At 39.6% G+C, this 21,124-nt stretch overlaps 1 protein-coding gene across 3 annotated transcripts in view; it reads right to left on the bottom strand.

Moving 5' to 3' along the window:
* LOC124167517 (neurexin-1) overlaps window positions 1-21,124 on the bottom strand; it is a 267,454-nt gene that overhangs the window by 49,138 nt on the left and 197,192 nt on the right. For all 3 annotated transcript variants that reach the window (XM_046545448.1, XM_046545449.1, XM_046545450.1), the window contains exons 13-15: window positions 15,675-15,922; window positions 12,936-13,044; window positions 3,188-3,889 (exon numbers count right to left, since the gene is read on the bottom strand). In XM_046545448.1, coding sequence (XP_046401404.1) covers window positions 3,188-3,889; window positions 12,936-13,044; window positions 15,675-15,922 — 1,059 coding nt within the window. The remainder of the gene's footprint in view (window positions 1-3,187; window positions 3,890-12,935; window positions 13,045-15,674; window positions 15,923-21,124) is intronic.

The raw sequence follows: 21,124 nt of genomic DNA, 5'->3' as shown, positions 1-21,124 counted from the left end.
TCATGACTCATTACTCTCATTATATGTGATTTTTTTTGCTAATTCACTAAAATCGCAAAAAATGCAACATTTATTTTTTTATTTACTGATTTTGCATTATTTCGTTTGATTTCGTGTTATTTTGCGATATCGCGTCTCGGGATTTCACGGATCTCTAACTTTTAGTGAGTGCATATGTAAGACACATCTGCCTGCTATCGTCCTGTACCCCTGTGTGGTCTGTGTTTGCGTTCTCGTATATTTTAGAGTATTTTTTTCTAGCTGATGTCAGGAAAGAAATGCTTCCTCTAGCATCAGCGTCTGGTGGATGCTAATGAAAGATGATATCCTTCCACTCAAGCTTGGTTTATGTGCTTTCTGAGTGATCGTGCGTGACGTGTGTGGATGCTGAATGCTTTCCTCAGTGGTTCATTATCATCTGCTTCTCTGCCTATTTGCTCCCTTTCTCTTTCATCGAGGCATGGATGGCGAAGGCATGGACCGTCCAGGCATTGTCACTCAATGCCTCTCAGAGCCTCACAGACCGGCCAGCATCCCCAACTCTTGGTAATTATTTACGACACTTGAGGCTTAGGGTTGGGGAGTTTTCACCCCTACGTTTGCTTTGGTGATTTTTTAAAATTATATTTCTGCCTTAGGTCCACTTCATATCTGTACCCCTTTTTAGTTGACCATGGCGTGAGTTGTGTGATGAGCAAGCGTTTGAGGCTTTGGAAGAAGACTTCCGGAATTTCAATTGGATACTCTCTGGACTCCAGTTCCGAAAAGCTAGAAGAAACTTCCCATTTTACTGTGAATTTTCAAGAAAATAATTGGCAATAGAACGACAGTGCTGAACCTCCTATACCTTTTGTGGGTGCATTAGTTGGAAAATAAATATTACCTGTTCCGTGTATTGATGATCCTTTGGCATATTTTGAGTTATTTTTTGATGATGAGTTAATGTCAATTATAGTGGCTGAGAAAAACCGCTAATCAGCACAGTTCCTTGCTCGTGAGAAAGAGAAAAAAATGAAGCAAAAACAATTGAGCTTCCAAAAGTGGGTTACCACAATGCTGGTGGAAATAAGGGTGTATCTCGGTTTACTGATGTTAACGGGAATACAGTGGAACTTGGTTAGTACGTTCCTCCTTAGTACGTTTTCCTCCTTAGTACGACGATTTCTCTCGGTCCCGGTACCAACGGAACAAAATACAGGTAAAAGTATTTGGTTAGTACGTTTGAAAAAATTGCGCTTTCCTGGTTAGTACGCTCAATTGCTTGCCGTGACGCAACCCGCAATTCGTTCTCCAGTATTTTCTTAAGGGTCGTAAAGCTCCGAATTCATGATTTAATTTACTATAACTAGCCATTAAAATTCTTGCATTCATTCCACATATCTTTCTTCGACCGTGATTTATCCAAATGCATTTCTCAATTGTTATGACGCGATGAATTATAAAATATGGCCATTTATCAGGAATGTCTGACTATGCAAAACTGCAGCCAATGAGAAGCCCCAATTTTCCCCACCCCGAGCTCCTCACCTTCTGCTGCCTCCGGAGTGCCCACTGCGCACAAATTTCACGAGTGGGCAATTATTGCTATTACACGAGTTATCATGATGAAGAAATGAGTCTTATTCAATTCCCACTTTATCTAAAGCAGTACTGCACGACGTCAATGCTACGTAGTACGTGCGTATTTGACTACTGCTGCGGGAGCAGACGATGCTCTGGATCTCCACGCGAAGCTTAGCTTAAAAATACTCGATCTCGGCACGAAAGCAGACGACATTAAACAAATTTTAAAAGTAAATTTCAACTGTATAATATAAAATCTTCTTGTAATTACGTCGTAATCTAATAATCTTGCGTGTTATTATTCGATATATCGATCGCTATAACAATCGATATGGCTTTATTCCAGAAGCGCGAATGTGTACGGCTGTTGCCGTAATTTAAGGTTAATATAATTTTGACCAATTTTTATGATGTTTAAAAACAACCCGTTGACATACTCAGGGTTGTTTTTATATTCTCCGAGTATGCTGTGACAAAAAAGAAGTGACTTAGCTATACTTGTCCTCTTTCTATAAATACATATAGGATAAATCACGGGAGAAAGACGCCGTTTTCATGTAACTGTCTTCGGGAAATCTATGAAACATTGTGATTTTTACTCACATGGTATTGTTTTTCATTGTAGCGCCCATTTTCTTTATTTTAAAGGTTTTATTTAAAAGAGTTCAGGAAGGCGATCCTACGAGAACTACCGATAGTAATTGTAATTATGACGACTTTTCCACAGATTGCAATTACCCCGACTTCTATTTATTACTTTCCTCGTTAGCACGTTTTCCTGGTTAGTACGTTCATTTTTTGTGGTCCCTTCAGAAACGTACTAAACAGGTTCCACTGTAATTCAGAAACCAAGCCTCAGAATGTATTTTAGCAGAAAGCATTTACTAGAGCCTCCATTTTTTCTCAATGTAATGAGTGAGCAAAGGTTTTCATTGCTCATCAAATTTCTCCATTTTGTAGGTAATACTGATGAGGAAGTACCAATGAGGAAGCTATTTCGCAGCACAAAAATATGCACGGGAGACTGAAGAGACAAGAATTTTGGCAAGGTATGTTTTTTTTGCAATGATTCCTAAATTAAACGTTCTCATGAACTTCGTTATGAGAATTACCTCCAGTCTTTCAGTGCCATGAACATCACAATAACGAGTCTTCCATCATATGAGCACATTCAAATTCCTATCTTTGTTTTTGCAAAAAAAAATGTTAGCTAGATTCAATAAAAGGTTAATAAGCATCGGACATGATGGAAAATGAGGACCAAATATAATGGGTTTGTCTTACCCAAAAAATAATCTTAGATATCTTTCCTCAACAAACAAAATTTTAAAGACATTCACACACTTCATTGCAATGTAAATATTGAGAATTACTCCGTCGATGATGAAAACATTTGAGCATGGCGCAGATATTACCAAAATCCTTTGCTATCCTCTGCTGATCTCCATAGTACTCACAATCCCACATCCTTTGTGAACCCCATATCCCTGGCTGGGGAAGAACTCAAAATTCCCAGCCTGTACATCAAATCGAACCACCACGGTGACCACACAAAACAACACCCTCCTTTGAAATCTGACGTAGGAGCAATAAGCAGGCATGCTTGTCAACAACAATCACTCACCAACGTAGAGGTCACCATCCAGGTCTAAGTTCTTGGTGCCCCCAAGGCTTGTGCCCGTCACCACGACAGCAAAGTGGTCGTCAACCATGAGCGTGTGCCTCCTTGGTGATGGCCGCCCAATCGTCACCGAGTGCCACTTGTTGTCGTTGAGTGGGAGGCGGGCGCTGTCCCGCACCCTCACCGGCCCATCGCCCAGGTTGAACACGTAATGGATGTGCCCTTCGACCAACTCCACAGCCAGGAAGTCGCCATCACGGCCGGGGTTGTACAAGATGAGCCCTGATCGCTGCGTCGTCTTCATCTGGAAGTAGACATCGGCCGTGGCGTATGCCCTCAGGGTGGGCAGCACGACAAACGTGTGCTGGGAGTGGAAAGTCACGGGATGACGCAGGGGCGGGCTCTCTGCTCTGGGTCTCGACGCAAATTCGTCAAAGGGCGAGCTGGGATTTCCTTCCCCCCACCAGGGGTCGCGCCGCGCAAACCTCGCCGTCACTTTGACGCGGTGGCCATCTTTGTCTACTTTGGCCATATCAAAGTAGGAGCGACCGTTAATGCTCAGCTGTTGCATGAGTCCGACGAAATTTGGTGCAGGGGGTGGGGGAAGGGGTGTGACCATGGATACGCTGTCATCCTCCTGCTGCATGAAGCCCCCAACGTGAATTGCATCCATTTCCAGCGTCATCTGCTCCCCATTCATCTCAGCTGTGAAGAGACAAACAATCAACAATTATACTCCGAATAATGTCTAAGTATTCATTTGCCAACCAGACTCTACATTTATTTATCCAAACGTGTTCATCACTTGCTATGAACTGTTCTGGTCCCCTCAATATAACCTTTAATTTCTTAACAAGTGCAGAGCCACTTAATAATAACAATAGTTTTATTGATCTTGTAGAAATGTATGTCACATACCGTATTTCTCCGAATACACTCCCCCTCTGAATATACTCCCCCTCTGAATATACTCCCCCTCTGAATATACTCCCCCTCTGAATATACTCCCCCTCCGAATATACTCCCCCTCCGAATATACTCCCCCTCTGAATATACTCCCCCTCTGAATATACTCCCCCTCCGAATATACTCCCCCTCCGAATATACTCCCCCTCTGAATATACTCCCCCTCTGAATATACTCCCCCTCTGAATATACTCCCCCTCTGAATATACTCCCCCTCTGAATATACTCCCCCTCTGAATATACTCCCCCTCCTAATTTTGAGGCTTTCGCTTCATGAAAATTTTAAGAAATACGTTTGAATGTAGTCCCCCCCTTTACTTTTACCACGGGATTTTTTGGAAAAAAGGGGAGACTATATTCAGATATATACGGTATATAAGGACTGCCAAAAGAAACTAGAATACCTTTACACAGAACATAAAGGTTAGCTGCAAAAGAAAATTACATTAAAGTAAAAGGTGAGATTTTACATAGCACAACTGCCTATACCATATAAACGTGTGTAAGAGACACACCTTTTTACCCAGGATTTGCAACCGAAAATGGGGGTGTCCCTCTTACACATATTTCCTATCTCCCCTCCTCCTCCCACCTATCCTGGTCGCAAGTCTAAGGGGAACTGAGTGGCCTTGGTTTTCAGCGTGAGTCAGTCATCTGAAACCCTAGGTCAAAAACCAGCGGCAGGCAGGGGAGTTTCTCCCTTAGTGACGTATTTTTAAAATGCTCCTGTTTGTGTTTCTTACTCATAAGCATCGCGCTGTCACATCGGTACCTCAAAGGTAAACATGAAAAAGATCTCACGGAGTTTTTTGCTCCGCAGAGCAAGCTAAATTTATGGCATTCTACGGCATCCTACGGCATTTATACTGCAATTAGTAATCGCACATTAAACTTAGAGAAACAAGTAGTTTTTAAGGATAATACCTGGTTAATTTTTAACATCTATCTTGGCGAGTAATTTCCATTATGCTTAGGGCCTGATTTTTAACAAAATCATCTTCAGACAATATTATGAGGATTATTGCAAATGAAAATTACTATGTCGGTGGTAAACCCTGCAGTTTAATAAATTCAAAGGAGTGCATACATGGTTGGATTAAATGGTGGATAGAAGAAATCGGAAATGCTTGTGAGTGAAGAGCGCTGAAGGAGAGGTAGAGGGGAAGGAGGACGCTCCCTCCATCTTTCAAGCAACAAGGCTATGAATGAAGGAGCAAGGGAAGAACACGTCCGATCTTGCATGTGACATCATTGCCTTCAAAGCGACGAGGCAGCAATGTGACATATGCAGTTTGCGTTGCCTGAAGTTTCCAGCCCGTCTCATCCTATTTGAATGCACTCATGCTATGCTAGTTTCTTCCAAAATTGTGCTGTTTGGACTATGTTGAATGCTAGTATCCTCGTAGTAACAATAAAGCTTTGTGTCAATCAATTACAGCTTAGAAAACTTAAATGCTGTTAGATATGCATCGCATTTGGTCTCGTTCTTTTTGAATCTCGTGCACGTCATACAATTGCTGAAAGCTATCGAGATATCTTCGAGCTCAGTAGGTGACTCACCTAGCATTTGGCCTCTAGAAACTGGGAGAATTGAAGCTGGTAGACCGAAAAAGGTCAGTTGAGATGGTGTAGGGATGATACATGCTTCCATTGTTCCCATGTAACTTGATATTTTCCTTTGAGGGAAGTGATTTATGGTCTGTGGGCTCTCGAAAAGGAAAAAAGCCTTACATGCATGGGCTGATGGAGGGCCTAGGGTGGTTTTGTGGAATCTATGGCATGGCTATAATCTTACGGTGCTGAGGATTCCCCAATTGTAGTTCAATCTCTTGGGCAGATTCACTCTATATGCTAGTCGTTTTTTGCATTTAAATTTTCCATGGCTGAAATTCTATTGCAATACTCCTACGAGAGCTTTTAAACAAAATTGTTCGCGAGTAGGACAAGCATTGCTGTGCAACAGCATATGTGAAGGGAGGATCAGAATACTATCTACTCCCTCTTATGGGACATAGCATCCACATAAACACTGATTTGAAGTTTTGGATTCAGATTTGAAATCTTCAATGAATTTGAATCCTAAGTATAAGGTGAAGGGCATTATCCATGGATATTTGGATTCGAGGTATCCGATCCGACCATCCCTAGTAAGCATCATAAGGTTAAGATACTTATGCTCTTTTGTCCATTAACAACTCTTCATTACTGTCAGAGCCAGATCTAGCTAAAAATACTTCAAACTTCCTGGTTTCAAACTACATATTTTGTTGTACTTTGCAGATATATAGCACCTATCTTCACCCTATGGGCAGATTATTATAGATGACTAAGCAGTGTGGTGTGCACCCTTCTAGAAGGGAGAAAATAAATACTGATGGATATGTATGTTTCCTTTTCTGTGAGTGTTATGGTGATGGAATTCTGTGCTCTTCATGAATAGTCTGGATTGCATTTTACAAAAGAACACATGTGAGAAGGTAGAGGGAACATAAGGCCAAATCTTTGAAGAGATGAAAAGAGCTTTACCAGGAGTTCTAATTGATATTCTGAGTATAGCCTTAAGGGCACATCTCTGCATCAAGAAAACTTTGCTTTCCAAAGCGGAATTTCTCCAAAACATTCTGACATAGCTGATAATGGACTCAACATTTGCATGATAAAGGAGCACAGTCGTTATTACAAAGTTCACGGGACCGAAAGTCCGAAGGTTCACAATAAAAAAGTTTGTATGAAGGTTTTTTGTAGGAATCAGTGAATGAAAAAAAACACACTTTGTCAAAATTTCTAGTCTCTTCAATCTCCCACACTTATAATCTTCAAAGCCAATTGTATTATATACACGATTAAATAATGCGCAAGTCCTCGATATATGAAGAAGATGCGTTCCGAGACCTTGCTTGTAAGTTGATAAACCTATACAAGGCATCGAGGTGAGTGGTTATCCTGCAGAAAGCAATACTCCATCACAATCGTGCATCAACTCGCGATTGTGACGAACTGATCAAGCTTGGCGTGCGATACAGCCGGAGCAAAAAAAATCAATGTTAGCAGGAAGGAAGATCGAGCGAAACGCTGAACAGTTCCTGACTGCACAACGGATTAAATGATACTTTGCTCACTTTGTTATGCCCAAAGTGCGAGTTCCTTCCTCTACGCCACATTGTGTCGCATCGGCAAACTCCATAGGTACCAAATCTGAAATTTTGGTTGCGCTTCAATTTTTTTGAATGTTCGTACCTCCAAAAGTTTGTAAATCCAATGTGCGTAGGAAGAGGACTAACTGTACGTCCAATTTACAAGCATTAATGAGTGGGTCACCATAATTCCACAGGAATGAAGCTTATTATGTGATGTTTCGTGCATATTGAAGTATCTCCTGCTGAAGAAAGAGCCATAATTGACGCTCTTGGGCACAGTACAAGAAGAGAACTTAAACGTAGATCAATGACGATAACTTAGCGTAGTGTATATCCACCTAAATGCCGTTGCTTTTTCACAGAGCTTTGTATTAAAGCTCATTTTGTAACCACCGGGACCGGGACTGAGGTTTGTGATTTCGTAATAACGTGTCTTTCACTATAGATTGGACAGGCCTTTTCGTCAGGACCAACGATTTGCTTCGTAATAACAAGAACTTCGTAATAACGTTGTTCACATTAATGAGAATCTACTGCATTACAGAGTGCAGAGATAAAACTGGGGCCAGTTTCCTTATTAAGAAAATATGGCTGGCCAATTCATTTGCATACGATCAGAACCATGGGTGGATTTAGGGGTAGGGTGTGGGGGCACCTGTCCCCCCAGATTCTTAAAAATAGAAGACTTTTAATGTGGCTATCATTATGCTGGTTTTGTTTTGTGTATTACGGAGCCTTAATCATTTAATATCACTTTAATAACTTTCATAATAAAAAATATAGAGAATACTTTGTAATGTAATTGTTGTACTTTTAATCTCAAAAATGGGAAGATCATTTGCCTGTCACACCCTTTGGCCCCCCTTCCCCCCAAAATAAATTCCTGGATCCGCCCTTAATCAGACCAGTTTAAATGTATATACAAACCAAGAAATTTTGTAGCTCGTAATCCTACAAGGGAGTGGTATATCTTGACTCTGAGGCATGGACTAAGCAAGGGTATGGAGTGAACTAAATGAAACGGAATTAATATGAACATTGAGTAGTTAATGATGAGACCATTTCTACTGCACCATTCTGCCATTTCATCCACTGCTTTTCTTGAGTGGCGGATGAGGCTAGGAATAGATTAAACATGAGCTATCATCTGCATATAAAACTGATGTAGAAGAAGAATGGGCTTCTGGAAGATCATTAACAAATATACAGTGGAACCACGTTAAAACGAGTGCGGGCATTTGCAAGACCCCCACCATTACGAGAGATAGCCGAAGCACCATCAATTGACCCAATGATTAGCATGTAAAAAAATTCATTTTTACGAGGCCCTTTTGGTGTTGGAACTCGCCGTAGCGAGAGTTTCCATCGCCGGAAAACCTTCACCAAGAGTCCCTAATCTCTGTAATTGCAGGCGACCTGTTCAAAATGAAATTAACATGGAGTGCTCAGTCTCAAATTTACGTGGTGAACCGTAGTTCGATAAATAAGTAGTTCATTTCGGTGAAAATACTTTGGCATTAACATTTGCAAATGCTCATTAGGCATAATCTGAACAAAGTACATATCATTTAATCCATTGTGAAGTCAGGAACTGTTCATCGTTTCGCTCGATCTTCCTTCCTGCGAACAGTGATTTTTTTGACATCGCACAGTGGCAGTGACATCGCACACCCAATTTGATCAGTTCGTCACAATCACAAGGTAAGGCACAATTGTGATGCAGTGTTGCATTCTGCAGGATAACCACACTCTTCGATGCCTTTATCAAAATTAACTTACGAGCAAGATCCCAAGGAATGCCTCTTGTTCGTATATCAAGGATTTACTGTACTTGGGAGGATATCAACCCTCAATTGTGTCATTCCACATTCTTCTTCTGAGAAAATGAAACAAATGTGCTTGTTTTTATATGTTTGCATGTGATGTAATTGTGTATATTATCCTCCTGACCCTCCTCCTGCCCCGTTCACATTACCATTATTCTCAACCAGCGTAAGATGACGTCAAAACTAGCGTGCGTTCACACTTAACCATGTTTAGACACTGGCGACATCTGATGAGTGGTAAAGTAAGTGCAAGTGAAAAATGAATCTACGAGAGCGAATAACCTGTTGGAAGGAAATAGAGAATGTGCAGGGAAAAGTTCTTGTGTTTATTGCAATGATTTTCACCGTATGTGCATATTATGAGCTGCTTATGAATTAAAAATTGCATTCCAGCGTCAACAATCATTGTTCCTTGCTACGTAGAAGGTAATTTAAATGTGTTCGTCCACCTAATCATTTCATCTATAGTGTGGCTTGCATTCTTCTACTGCTCTCTTTAATACGAATAAAAGCGAATCTTAGCTATAATTAGGTTGATATCAACAGCATATACTACTAATTGCCCTTGATTCGGATGTGTTGACAAATCATTGATGAAGCTGAAGAAAATCGAGGACCTAATCTTGAGACTTGAGATTAATTGAGACACACTTGTGATTTGGGATGGAGATACACTTTTCGCTGTATTACATTCTTAACAATTATTGTTTTCTGATTTTGACAAAGGACATGATCCAATCTCATGCTATACCGTAAATTAAAACTCTTTTACCTCTTCTTCCAATGTGGATGGATAACTAGCAGAAATGTGACGATTATTGAAATTTAACTTATGATATAAGAGAGAACGTGATATTTTTTGCGATAAGTAGTATCACCCGACGTTTCTAAATTAATTTTCTATAGTTATATCTGACTAGCCGTTAGCCTGATATTTTACATTGATATGAGAAGAACTTTTGTTCAAGGATGAACATAGGTGATCTTTTTCAAACTGGCCCATACAGCACAAACGGTCTCAAGCTGGCATATAGGTCGTGTATTTCACGTGTTTTATCTCGTGTAAAAACCGTTATTACCCGAGTAAAAGCGGAATAAGTCTGGTGTATATATGGTCTTATGTCCGCCACAAACCGGATAATACACGTGTATGCACAAGGAACCCAATAACGGGACCGTTGTAGTTATTCCTTTCTCCACCAGGGTTAGGGTTTCTTGTTGATGACCGGAAAATGGCAGTGATCACGCAAACGGTGGCACATTACTAATACTAAACAGGTAATAAGACATAGTCAACGTATTCGTTCAAAAATTTCATTTATTGTGTCAATAAAAGGTTCCTCTGTATAAAATAATTCATCAGGAAATATGTAACGTAGTACAGGACAAAACAATAGTGGTGATGATGTGAAAAATAATGTGAATGACATAATGGATCAGTGTGAACAGCGAATACGATATGATGGATGGATCTTAAAAGTACTGCCAAATAGTTTAAAAAACCACAAAACCTTGGTAAAACCGCAAGTAGTTTCACTGAGCACAAGCACACCAGGATAAAGAGAATTAGCGAATTGTTGATGTCGTCGTTGTCGTCTCGTGCTTCCAGTTCGAGTCACACAAGTTATATCGTTACGTGATTGTTTTCCCAGCGTTCAATTCGCGTGATGCGAGGCATTGACGGAAGTAATTCGAAATTACTGAGAATTTCAAATTAACAAGCAGCATCATTCTAGTTGCAATTAATGGTTAACTCGTTTGTATTTCGACTGGAGCAAATATGTAATCGTAATAAAATATACACCTATAAAATATATGCCGCAAGATGATTCGTTAAATGATTTAACTAGATTTCGTTGGGAAAATTTTGCTGGTACTAAGGTGGACGACTTTATTGAATCATCTGTCCTGAAACTTTAATCATGTTCGGATTGCTGCTCATCTTAGCATCTGCTCCCACACTTTGCTTCATATTTTTTGTATATAAGGGTCAAGGGAGTTGGACCAAATTTACACAGCATTTACACGTGAAAAAATGGGCGAAATCTCGACTTATTCCTTACACCAAATTTCGACTCAATATACACGAGTAAATTTCTCCCTGTGCTGTATGGGTGGGACAAAGAACTCTTACCAAAACATTAAAATCATTGTGACCTTCGGATTTTTATTATGGTAGTTTCGCACATTTTACTTAATTCTAGCAAAATATTTACATAGATTATTCAATCTGTCCGTAACAATACAATAAGAGCTAATAGCTAATTCACTACGAACTATATAATATATCGCATAACTTAAAATCAGGTTTAAAATCTCATAATATGCAACCAATTACGGAATGAATCAATAACACTTTCCTTAGAATTAATTCTGACGAATATAGTTCAACAATAATGGCCGTCTCCTCTTCGAGTGCTTTATTTTCTGTTTTCTTTCCTCCTATCCCACTTCATTGCTGCTTCGCCTTCTTCTTTTTCTAACCAGCTTTTAACCAACTTGTGTTCACACACACATAAACTACCGCCAACCATGGTCGGAAAACGGTGGTCAGAATCCCAACCACGGTTTTACGGCAACTTGCGTTCACCCCTCGTTTTGTAACCATGGTCGGGGCTAACCGGCGTAAAAAGAACGTAGTGTGAACGGGGCATTAACTATTTTGCAGTGTTACTATAAGCAAAGGGATATTGAAAAGACAAGAAATTTTTACCAGCTATGATTTTTTTGACAACTCCTAAAAGAAATGTTCATACCAACTTCATTATTATGACCCCCGCTATTCCAATCCCGTGAACTTTGTAATAACGAGAGTCTACTGTGGCAAGATAAACAAATTTCATGCATGTTCTCCATTTCATATAGAAACTAGTTAGTGCTCACTCAGTGTCTCAATCCAAAAGTTGGTTACGAAATGTGAGGTTAGCCTTCACCTCAAAGTACATTATTAGCATTTATATAATTCACATACTCAGCGTAAGGGGGCCAATAGGGTAGTTTCCTTCATTAAAGAAAATGAAAGGCATTGATTGCGATTCGTTATCCACCAATATTGTATTCATAATATGCAAATTATTTGGTTTTAGAAATCCCAGTTTAGAAGAATGGCAATGGTCAATTTTAACCGCATTTGAAAAAGGCCAGATTGGCGCCCATGCGATGCCACTCAACGTGACATCACAGAGACCTAATTTCTACACGAGAGGATAGGAGTTTTACATCGTCTGAGATTACCAATGCATGCATGAGGCACAGAGCTCACGGAAACATGTCTTAATAATCACTTATTAAAATTGTCTAAGGTCGGAAAGTTTCCTCCCTTTGATAAGGTAGTAATAATCCATATTTAAGCCAAGCGTTACCTGCTAGCAGGGTACTCTGCTACCTGCTAGCATCCTGCGTCGTATCAGAGCTCAAACCTCGCCCCAAGGTCACCTCACTTGCGGCAGGGGGAACCAGAATGACGTCACACGGGCTTTTCCCATCATTCGTACTTGGCCGTCGCGTTTTCGCGCGCTTGAAATTTTCACTTTTCATTAAATTGTGAAAAATAGATATCTATATCTCCACGCATATTCTAATAAAAATCTAAAAGCGTGCAATATGTACTCCAGGAGTAATAATCTTTCGATTTAGGCAATAAATAAATAATAGGAAACCACCTGATTCCTTTCCCAGGGCCATATTTTACTCCCAGGATTTTTAATTAGAGATGTCCAAATGCTTCCATTGGGATTTGAACCCCATGATCAAAAGTTCGGCACTCTGCTCCCATCAGACACTGCCCATCAAAGTTATTTCTGAGCATTCAAAAACACTAACCTGTGACAGGAGAGTCACCATCAACCTGCAATTTCAGCAACAACCCTCGCCTCGAAAATCTGATTGTGTGCCACTGATTGTCATTCAGTCCATGGCCTGCCTGCAGGGTCTGAAAGGAGAAGACACCACACGTTACGCATCCATCACTTTGCATCAGTTTAGAAGAGAAACAGATGAATCCACACTCAATCTCACCACCTCAAATTTCTTTCAAATAAGGTGTACTTAGTGACATTTGAGAGAAGTGGACAAATATAAATTTGTGGTTTAATAAAAATTAATGAGTTAGTGACAGAAAATTAAATTTGGAAAATCAAGACTTTGAGCATGTTTATTTGTGGATAAATGGCAATAATTCTACATGTAACATGTGTTTATACAGTGCTTGAAAATATATTTTTGTAATGAAATTAAATGAACCGAAGACAAAGTAGGCGATCCCATATTCCATACAGCATCTTATTCTGGGGAAATGACAACCTTTCCCACAAGTTTTTTCTCTCCAAAAGCAGGCCATCCACAACGCAATGCTTCACCTCCCCTTTGTACCCCTGGCAGGCATTATTCAAGAACCATACCATCCTCACTCTTCCATGCCTTTACATACTTAACCGTGCCTTATTTGTCAAACAAAACCACCAAATACACATGTAGTACTACATGACAGGTTTTAACCTTGGTGGCAGGTATGTGGATTGTATCTATATTATGCCTTCGGAGTATCCGGGCTATCTTGTTGCTGAAGCTGGAGATGTATGGGAGAATGGCTCTGGCTATCGGTTTTTCTTTTACCTCTACTGCATCACAATTCAAAATGGTCTTTTTTAGTGCCGCTTGAATGTCACGTTGGCTGTATCCGTTCTTTCTAAATGTGGGCTTAAGGTGTGCTATTTCTTGGTTCAAGTGAGCCTCATCTGATATGACTGTGGCTTGATGGAGTAGGGTTGTGAGGATGCTTTTCTTCTGTGCAAGGCGATGATGGCTGAAAGCATTTAGGTATAGTTCAGTATGTGTTGGTTACGCTGTACGCTGCAATGACGTCTCCACACCCCTGAAAAGGGCCATCTTACCCCGACCTTACATGAGCCCTGTGGAAAGACAAGCCCTAAAAGCCATTAAGAGAAATCCTGACATCCTGGTGATGCAGGCCAACAAAGGTAATGCTACGGTACTAACGAGGTGGCAAGTTAAAACACTTTGTAGAGGAATTTTCAAACGCTCCAGGTTTCTGGATTCCGGATTTGAGGTCCTCAACTGTATTTTACTGAGTCCTGATGTGTTTCTTGTTTTTGCTACTTTTTCTCATGCCTCCAACAGAGATTTATCAGCCTACTTGCTTTAAAGTTCTATGTTTCTGGAGGTCAACTTCGGCATGAGTCATCTATTAGCCCAAAAGAAGTCTAACAATGACTATTAGCAATCAGAATTATACCTTAATAGGACTGAAGTACTAGAAATGGGCACATAATTAAAAAAAGAATGAGACCAAACACCATGTATTTCTGATATTATTTGAGAAGGGAAATAGGAGGCAAAATACGAAAGAGACTTAGCATTCTGGCAAAACTCAACATCCTTGCAGCTGAGCTTCTCGGCAGTCGATACAGCATTTTTTCCGAAAACAGGACATCAAGTTACAATTTATGAGTTACATTAAAAGTCTCACTTGTCAGAGTTACTGAAGAAAGGATATCTTCTCAGGATATTTTGTTTTTCCTTACTAGCAATTTGAATTCATGTACTCATTTGGTGCTATGTACTTAGAATTGAGTGGGCAAGTTGCTTTCTCTTTAGAACAAAAAGATTTGTGGCGTAGTCATTTGGTCATCCTTCACCATCTGCAGTTGGTTCTGTGAATGCCCTTTGCAACTGTGCCAGTTCCAAACTTCACCTCATACGAGTGGTTCTGTACTTTTCAGTGCGGCTTGACTTCAAACCAGCAGGTGTTTTCCTTGAGGGTTCAATAAAGTCAGGCAACATTTCTATTATTTTTATGTCTTTGAAAAATGGCATTTCCAAAGAAGCAAGTGAGAACTTCAAAAGATGGACTGAAAATGATCGAGGATTAAGAAAAGAATCTGGGGGAGAATCGTGTGAATATTGCAAAATGCATCGGGTTGTCCACTAACACATGTCAGGGTGGGGGTAGAGTGAGCTAACTGGTGAAAACCAGAAGTCGGATGAAGCCGAGGATCAGGTGGGCGTGGCACTTCCAACTAACATGATATGGTTCACTCTTTACACAATTGCATCAATTATATTAAAAATATACCTATTAAAAAATGGACTTTTCATGGACCAAAAATAGCCTATTTTTGGCATCGGCAAAAATGGTTGTTTTAGGCGTAACATGTACATTGCTCTCATAAATCTGTATACTTGAAATGGTGATAGTTAGAAAGGAATTTTTACATCAGACAGAAACCAATTGTACCAGTGTAAATGCCAACATGCTGTGCAAATATTTCTTATCATGGTAGCATGTTCCCTTAGGATAATTGAAAGAGATATTAGTCAAATCAGCAACATGCCAAAATTTTTTCCATAAAATTCAAATATTCCTGATAACAGTAAATTCCTGTTCGAATCCTTTAAAGAATATCACTTATATGCACCTAAATCCTGTGTTTCCTGCTACATAGGCAACCTATTAAAACATTCCCACATTCATCAGATTTTTCGTCCATCCCCTTGAAAAATGATAGAGGATCGAGGATCCAGTGTATCACAAGTGTTTACCTTTTCGGACTTTCCAAGCCGTACGGTCAGTCGGATTCGTCCGCCAGCGAGGGCCACTTCGATGCGGTCCCCCAGTGACAGTAGCGATTGCTTGGAGGGAGGGGGACCCGAGGACGAGAGCACCAGCAGGCCTAGGGGACGAGACGTGCGGAAGCGCAACGCAACCTCCTCTGCCTGCGACTGGCGCTCCTCCGGCCACGGCCACACAGTCACATGCTGCGACCCATTGAAGCTCAGAAGCATTGCCTCTGCACAACAAAAACAATTAAACATCAGACAAAAGGCCATGCAAACAAGTAAAGACAAGAACTCAGCATACAAGGTATTCCTTAGTTTCATTTAATCTCAACCGGTCTCCACCATAAAAACAAATACAGTAAACTCTCGATTATACGACGTCAGTGGGACGGGAAAATTGGCACTTTGTAAAATCGAGTTTCGTAATTTAAACCTTTTTCATAAGTCACGAAAAAAATGTTCGCTTTTGTTTCTTTCGCCCTTTTTTGTCTTTAGTGGCCTTATTTAAATGTTTTCGGTGGTTATTCCCGGTAGAATTGTTAGAAAAGGCTTTTTGTTATCGATTTATGCGTAAAAGGTCGTTAAATAATTATACCACCTTAAAATTCCCATTTCTTGTACATATGTAATTCAATATCAACGATCGCTTAAGAAATTCCTGACCAGTTTAGAAAATGTAATCAAATAATGAATTGCGAAGTTTATTATAAGAATTTAATGTTATACATTTGTGGTTAGGAGCAAATAGCAACTATTAAGTACGCGTAAGATAGATATGTATTTGTTTCCAACACCCACGGAATGTTAGCGGCAGCCGGCCTAACTATACTCTAAGGGCCTAACCACCAATTATGTCGCCCTCTATCGCTCAGTGACGAGAAAAAAAAGAATAACATGGGCCTTAACCCGTTCCCAAAATAACCTTCGTAAGTTAATATTTCGAGTTACTCCGTATTATCAGCTGAATGTGCTATATTTTCAATTAGTTATTTTCATTGAGATTCAGTTACGATCATAAATTACGTAGGATATGATTATCTTCTGGCAAATATTTGAAGTAAATTCTGTTTGAGTTCTCCGTCCGGCTACTGTGCTCCATCATCTTTGCAGACGTTGCTATGAAAGACTTTATTCTTCATCAGGGCCATATTCTTCATACCGGGTGTGAGGTGTTATGTTCATACAGTATGTCTCTCTTCTTTTATGCTGACAGAAGAAAGGTTCCAACCGGAAAACGACAGGAGAAACATCTTCCATTATCGGAGAAATAAAGAGAGAAACGTTATTATCCATATTGATTGTTTTCCTACAAGAGACGTTTCATCATTTCTCAACATGTGTGAAGTATTAGTTCACTTGCGTGAATTCCCAAAAATGACACGCAAAAACCTGTACCTTCACCTCATTTAGTTTTCGTGTTCCTTTCTCAACTATTTCGCCGTAGTTTGTATAAATGAATGCCATTTGCTCCTGGGGACCGAGCCAAGGTTTGTAATTTTCAAAACATTTCGTGTAATCGAAACTTCGTATAATCGAATAGTGCCATGTATTTAGCATAGGCTTTTCGCCGGGACCGCAATATCACTTCGTATAATCGAAAACTTCGTAAAATCCTGCTTCGTATAATCGAGAGTTTACTGTAGATACAACTGAGCTGCAGTTTCTATTTTACAAATGCTGCAGCTGATATCACTGATTTCTCTTCATTGCCCCTAGTTTTCAAACTATCTCATCAGATGCATATTGTTTAAATGAACTTAAATTTACTTCTAAGGTTGTGCAATTAACTCAATGCAATCTCAATTTTGGATTTCTTTTGGTTCTCCTTATCTATCTGTCCTGTTTATGAATACACATATTACATATATTGTTCACATTGCAGGTTTCCCTCACTTGACCCAAATAGATATGCTCCTAGAAAGGGTTGTGTTTGGTGAGAGCTATATTTCAGCCAGTAAACTTTACACTTTGAATGCTATTGGCTGACTTTTCTGACCTTGCCTAACGAAACCTGAATGTTGATTGTTGAAGGCACAGTATTTGAAAATCCAAGCAATCGTTATCTTTTGTGAAGCCAATTACTTCACGGATATATTATGTTAAAACAGGTTCTTTGCTTTTCCCACACTTGTAAAGAGGTTACTTGAGAGTTTTGGTACAGCAGGGAAATTGCTTGAACAAATAAGAGGACAATCGTGAGACCCATAACAAACACCAAGTCAAGTGAATTTGTGTATTTATATTTGAATATTTTACACATATAATATATGATACTTTTCAATCAAATGAAATTTAATTGAAAAAGAGGATATTTATTAGTTTTCTATTGTTTAAGTTTACATTTTAAATAATACAGCTGAAGATCAAAAATCTGGAAATCTTAACAACGGAATGAAGAACGGAAGGTTTTCATGAGTTTTCAAAATTTCTATTTCTTAACATTGCATCGCTGAAAATGCTGCTATCTTAATGGTTTAATTTCCATCTTTCACCCTGGCTGTGTACACACAAATTCCGCAAAAGAGCTAGTCAACTAATACGCCATTTTCTTTGGCAAAATATTTCATTGCATGACTTAGGATGTCCAGATGTGGTGACTTTGCACAACAGCGATGTCATGCCATCAACGCACATGGTCTATTCATGGTCAAACTTTCTGGACTTAATTAAGAGAGGAAAGGAAATGGGTTGAAGTTTGTAAGTGCCATACGTCCAAAATTATTTTAATTCTATGCGAGGAGATTTGAAGTTCTATGAAAAATGTGTGGCACTCATTTCCAATCAGAAGTTCATCTATCTTTGAAAATCCACAAGTGAAATAGCCAGTTGCCTCAAAAGCAATAGCCTTGCAGTGGTTTTTATATCGGATATGTTGATCCCTTTTCACAAGTAGAAGTTATCAAAACGTTTTTAGCCCTTCCTAATGTCCCGTGCTGGAAACCTGGGATTGCGTTGATCAATTCCATGAGAGGAGTGACAGACCACCCAGCATTGCGCTCTCGAGTTAATCAATAAGCGGGCAAACCCTACTGCCCCCAAGGCAAATCCTGCACCCTGGCAGGCCTCACTCTTTGAAGATTGTTTATGAAGTTAATGCCAAGTAGTTTTTTGAAAGTACTCGCGTTCTCCGCATTTATAAGATTACCTGCGACTACTAATATTAGATGCAAGAGTTATAATTAACAATCAGTTATTATTTACAGAATCATTTTTAGTATTCATTTAAAGTGGGATAACCTCCGATCAGAAGATTATATAATAGGGTGGTTTCCCATTATATTTTTATTGCCTAAATCGAAAGATTATTACTCCTGGAGTACGAATTTCATGCTTTTAGATTTATTAATGACGATATCTAATTTTAGCAATTAAATGAAAAGTGAAAATTTTCAAGCGCGCGAAAATGTGATGGCTGAGCATGAATGCTGGGAAAAGCCTGTGTGATGTCATTCTGGTTCCCGCTGCACCAAGTGAGGTGACCTTGGGGCGAGGCTTTGAGAGCTGATACGATGCAGGCTGCTACCAGGTAGCAGAGTACCTTGCTAGCAGGTAGCGCTTGGCTTAAATAATAATTATTAATACCTTATCAAACAAAGGAAACTTTCCGACCTTAGGCAGTTTTAATAGGTGATTATTAACCCAGTGAGAAATGGGTGGTGGAATCCACGTTGATTTCAAGTGGATTTGTGGTGATTAGCATAAAATGTTAAACAGAATTTCTAATTTGTGGAACTTAACTCTCTGGTGACATTGCATCATTTATCATCCTGAAACCACGCTAGTTATGTGAAAATGTATCGCACATTCTATTTTTATATAATTCGTGGAAAGGCAGCCATGAGAGCACATGAAAAATCGTAGACACATATATAGAAGGTTTAGATATAGAGTGGTCGAGGTTTTAATGGTTTTAGGACAGCACCTACTGCTGTTTCAATTTTTCCACCAAATTTCCACGTGGATTCCACGTTGATTCCACGACCAAAAACACGTGGTATCCACGTTAATTCTCCACGTGGGTTCCACGTGGATTCCACCACCCATTTCTCACTGGGAAGACATGTTTCCGTGAGCTCTGTGCCTCATTCATGCATTGGTAATCTCAGACGATGAATAACTCCTTTCCTCTCATGTAGAAACTAGGTCCCTGTGATGTCACGTGGAGTGGCATCGAATGGGCGCTAATCTGGCCTTTTTCAAATGCAGTTAAAATTGACCATTGCCATTCGTCTAAACCGGTATTTCTAAAACCAAATAATTTGTATATTATGAATACACTAATGGTGAGTAACGAATCGCAATCAATGCCTTTTCTTTTCTTTGATGAAGGAAACTACCCTATTACCGATTAATTTTTAGCTAGTTGTTGGAAAAATGATATGGAATTTGCAACAGGTGCATGCTGAAAAATATGGAGGGGTGGAATGTTGATGCTTTGGTCCGACTGTAAAAATTTTGTGCCAATTTCCTTCCATTTACTGGTGGTCTCATCTAGATTACTTCCCAACTTATAATACCTTCACAATTTATGAATAAAGAACTTTTTTGAATGTTTTGAATCTTTTTAAATCCCGTTCAATCATAAATTTTAAAAATATGATTTGATTCTCCTCATTACTTGACTCTCTACTCAATGATGCAGCATTTCTGCTGACGCCAACGCACGTTCCGAAAAAAATATTTTCCATGTTGCAGTGTTGCCATCATCCTGGCAACTAATCTATTCACCGGAAATATAATTAATCTGGAATGCCTCTGGTCCCAAGCATTCCAGGTTATCGATCTTCCACTGTAGATAGTTTGGGTTCCCTTGGCTATTTTTGCACCCCTTGTGTGGCGCCTGGGTGTGATGGCTCCTACTGAAGATTATGATAGGGAGCAATCAAATTTTAAAATAGCAAGCAACAGTCATCATTGCTTTATCTGACAAATTTTCTGCTGAGCACTTACTTCTGAGCAAAAGAACAATTTGTGTATGCATCAATTAACTGTAGATAGTCAGTTGTGTTGGGGTTTCATGCTTGTGTCGGCTATCAGCCAGCAAGGTTGGCAGGCGTGAGAAGGCGCCGCTCATTTTTTATGTGGTACTGGTCGCGCAGTCGCGCGAGTGATGTACCATGTGACGGTTATAAAAGTTATTCGTCCCCACTTATGTGTATTTTTATTGCCCACATTAAGTTCCACTGCCAATCAGCCCACAAGTTGAATACAATGAAACAGAAACTAATCTTGAATTTGGAAATGAATATAGCATGGAATTTATGTGCACAGACTGTAAAAAATATGAAAAATAAAATAGTTAGAGAATGTATTCAGATCCCCACTCCTCATACATCAATAGCAATCAGCCAATCAGGATTAAAAACATGGAAGCCCAGCCTTCTGTCAGCTATAGCATCACGAGATAGACACTCCTTTCTGGTAAATTGGTG

Source organism: Ischnura elegans, chromosome 11 (assembly GCF_921293095.1).
Source record: "Ischnura elegans chromosome 11, ioIscEleg1.1, whole genome shotgun sequence".
Classification (NCBI taxonomy): domain Eukaryota; kingdom Metazoa; phylum Arthropoda; class Insecta; order Odonata; family Coenagrionidae; genus Ischnura; species Ischnura elegans.
This window is presented reverse-complemented; position numbering and strand designations above follow the sequence as displayed.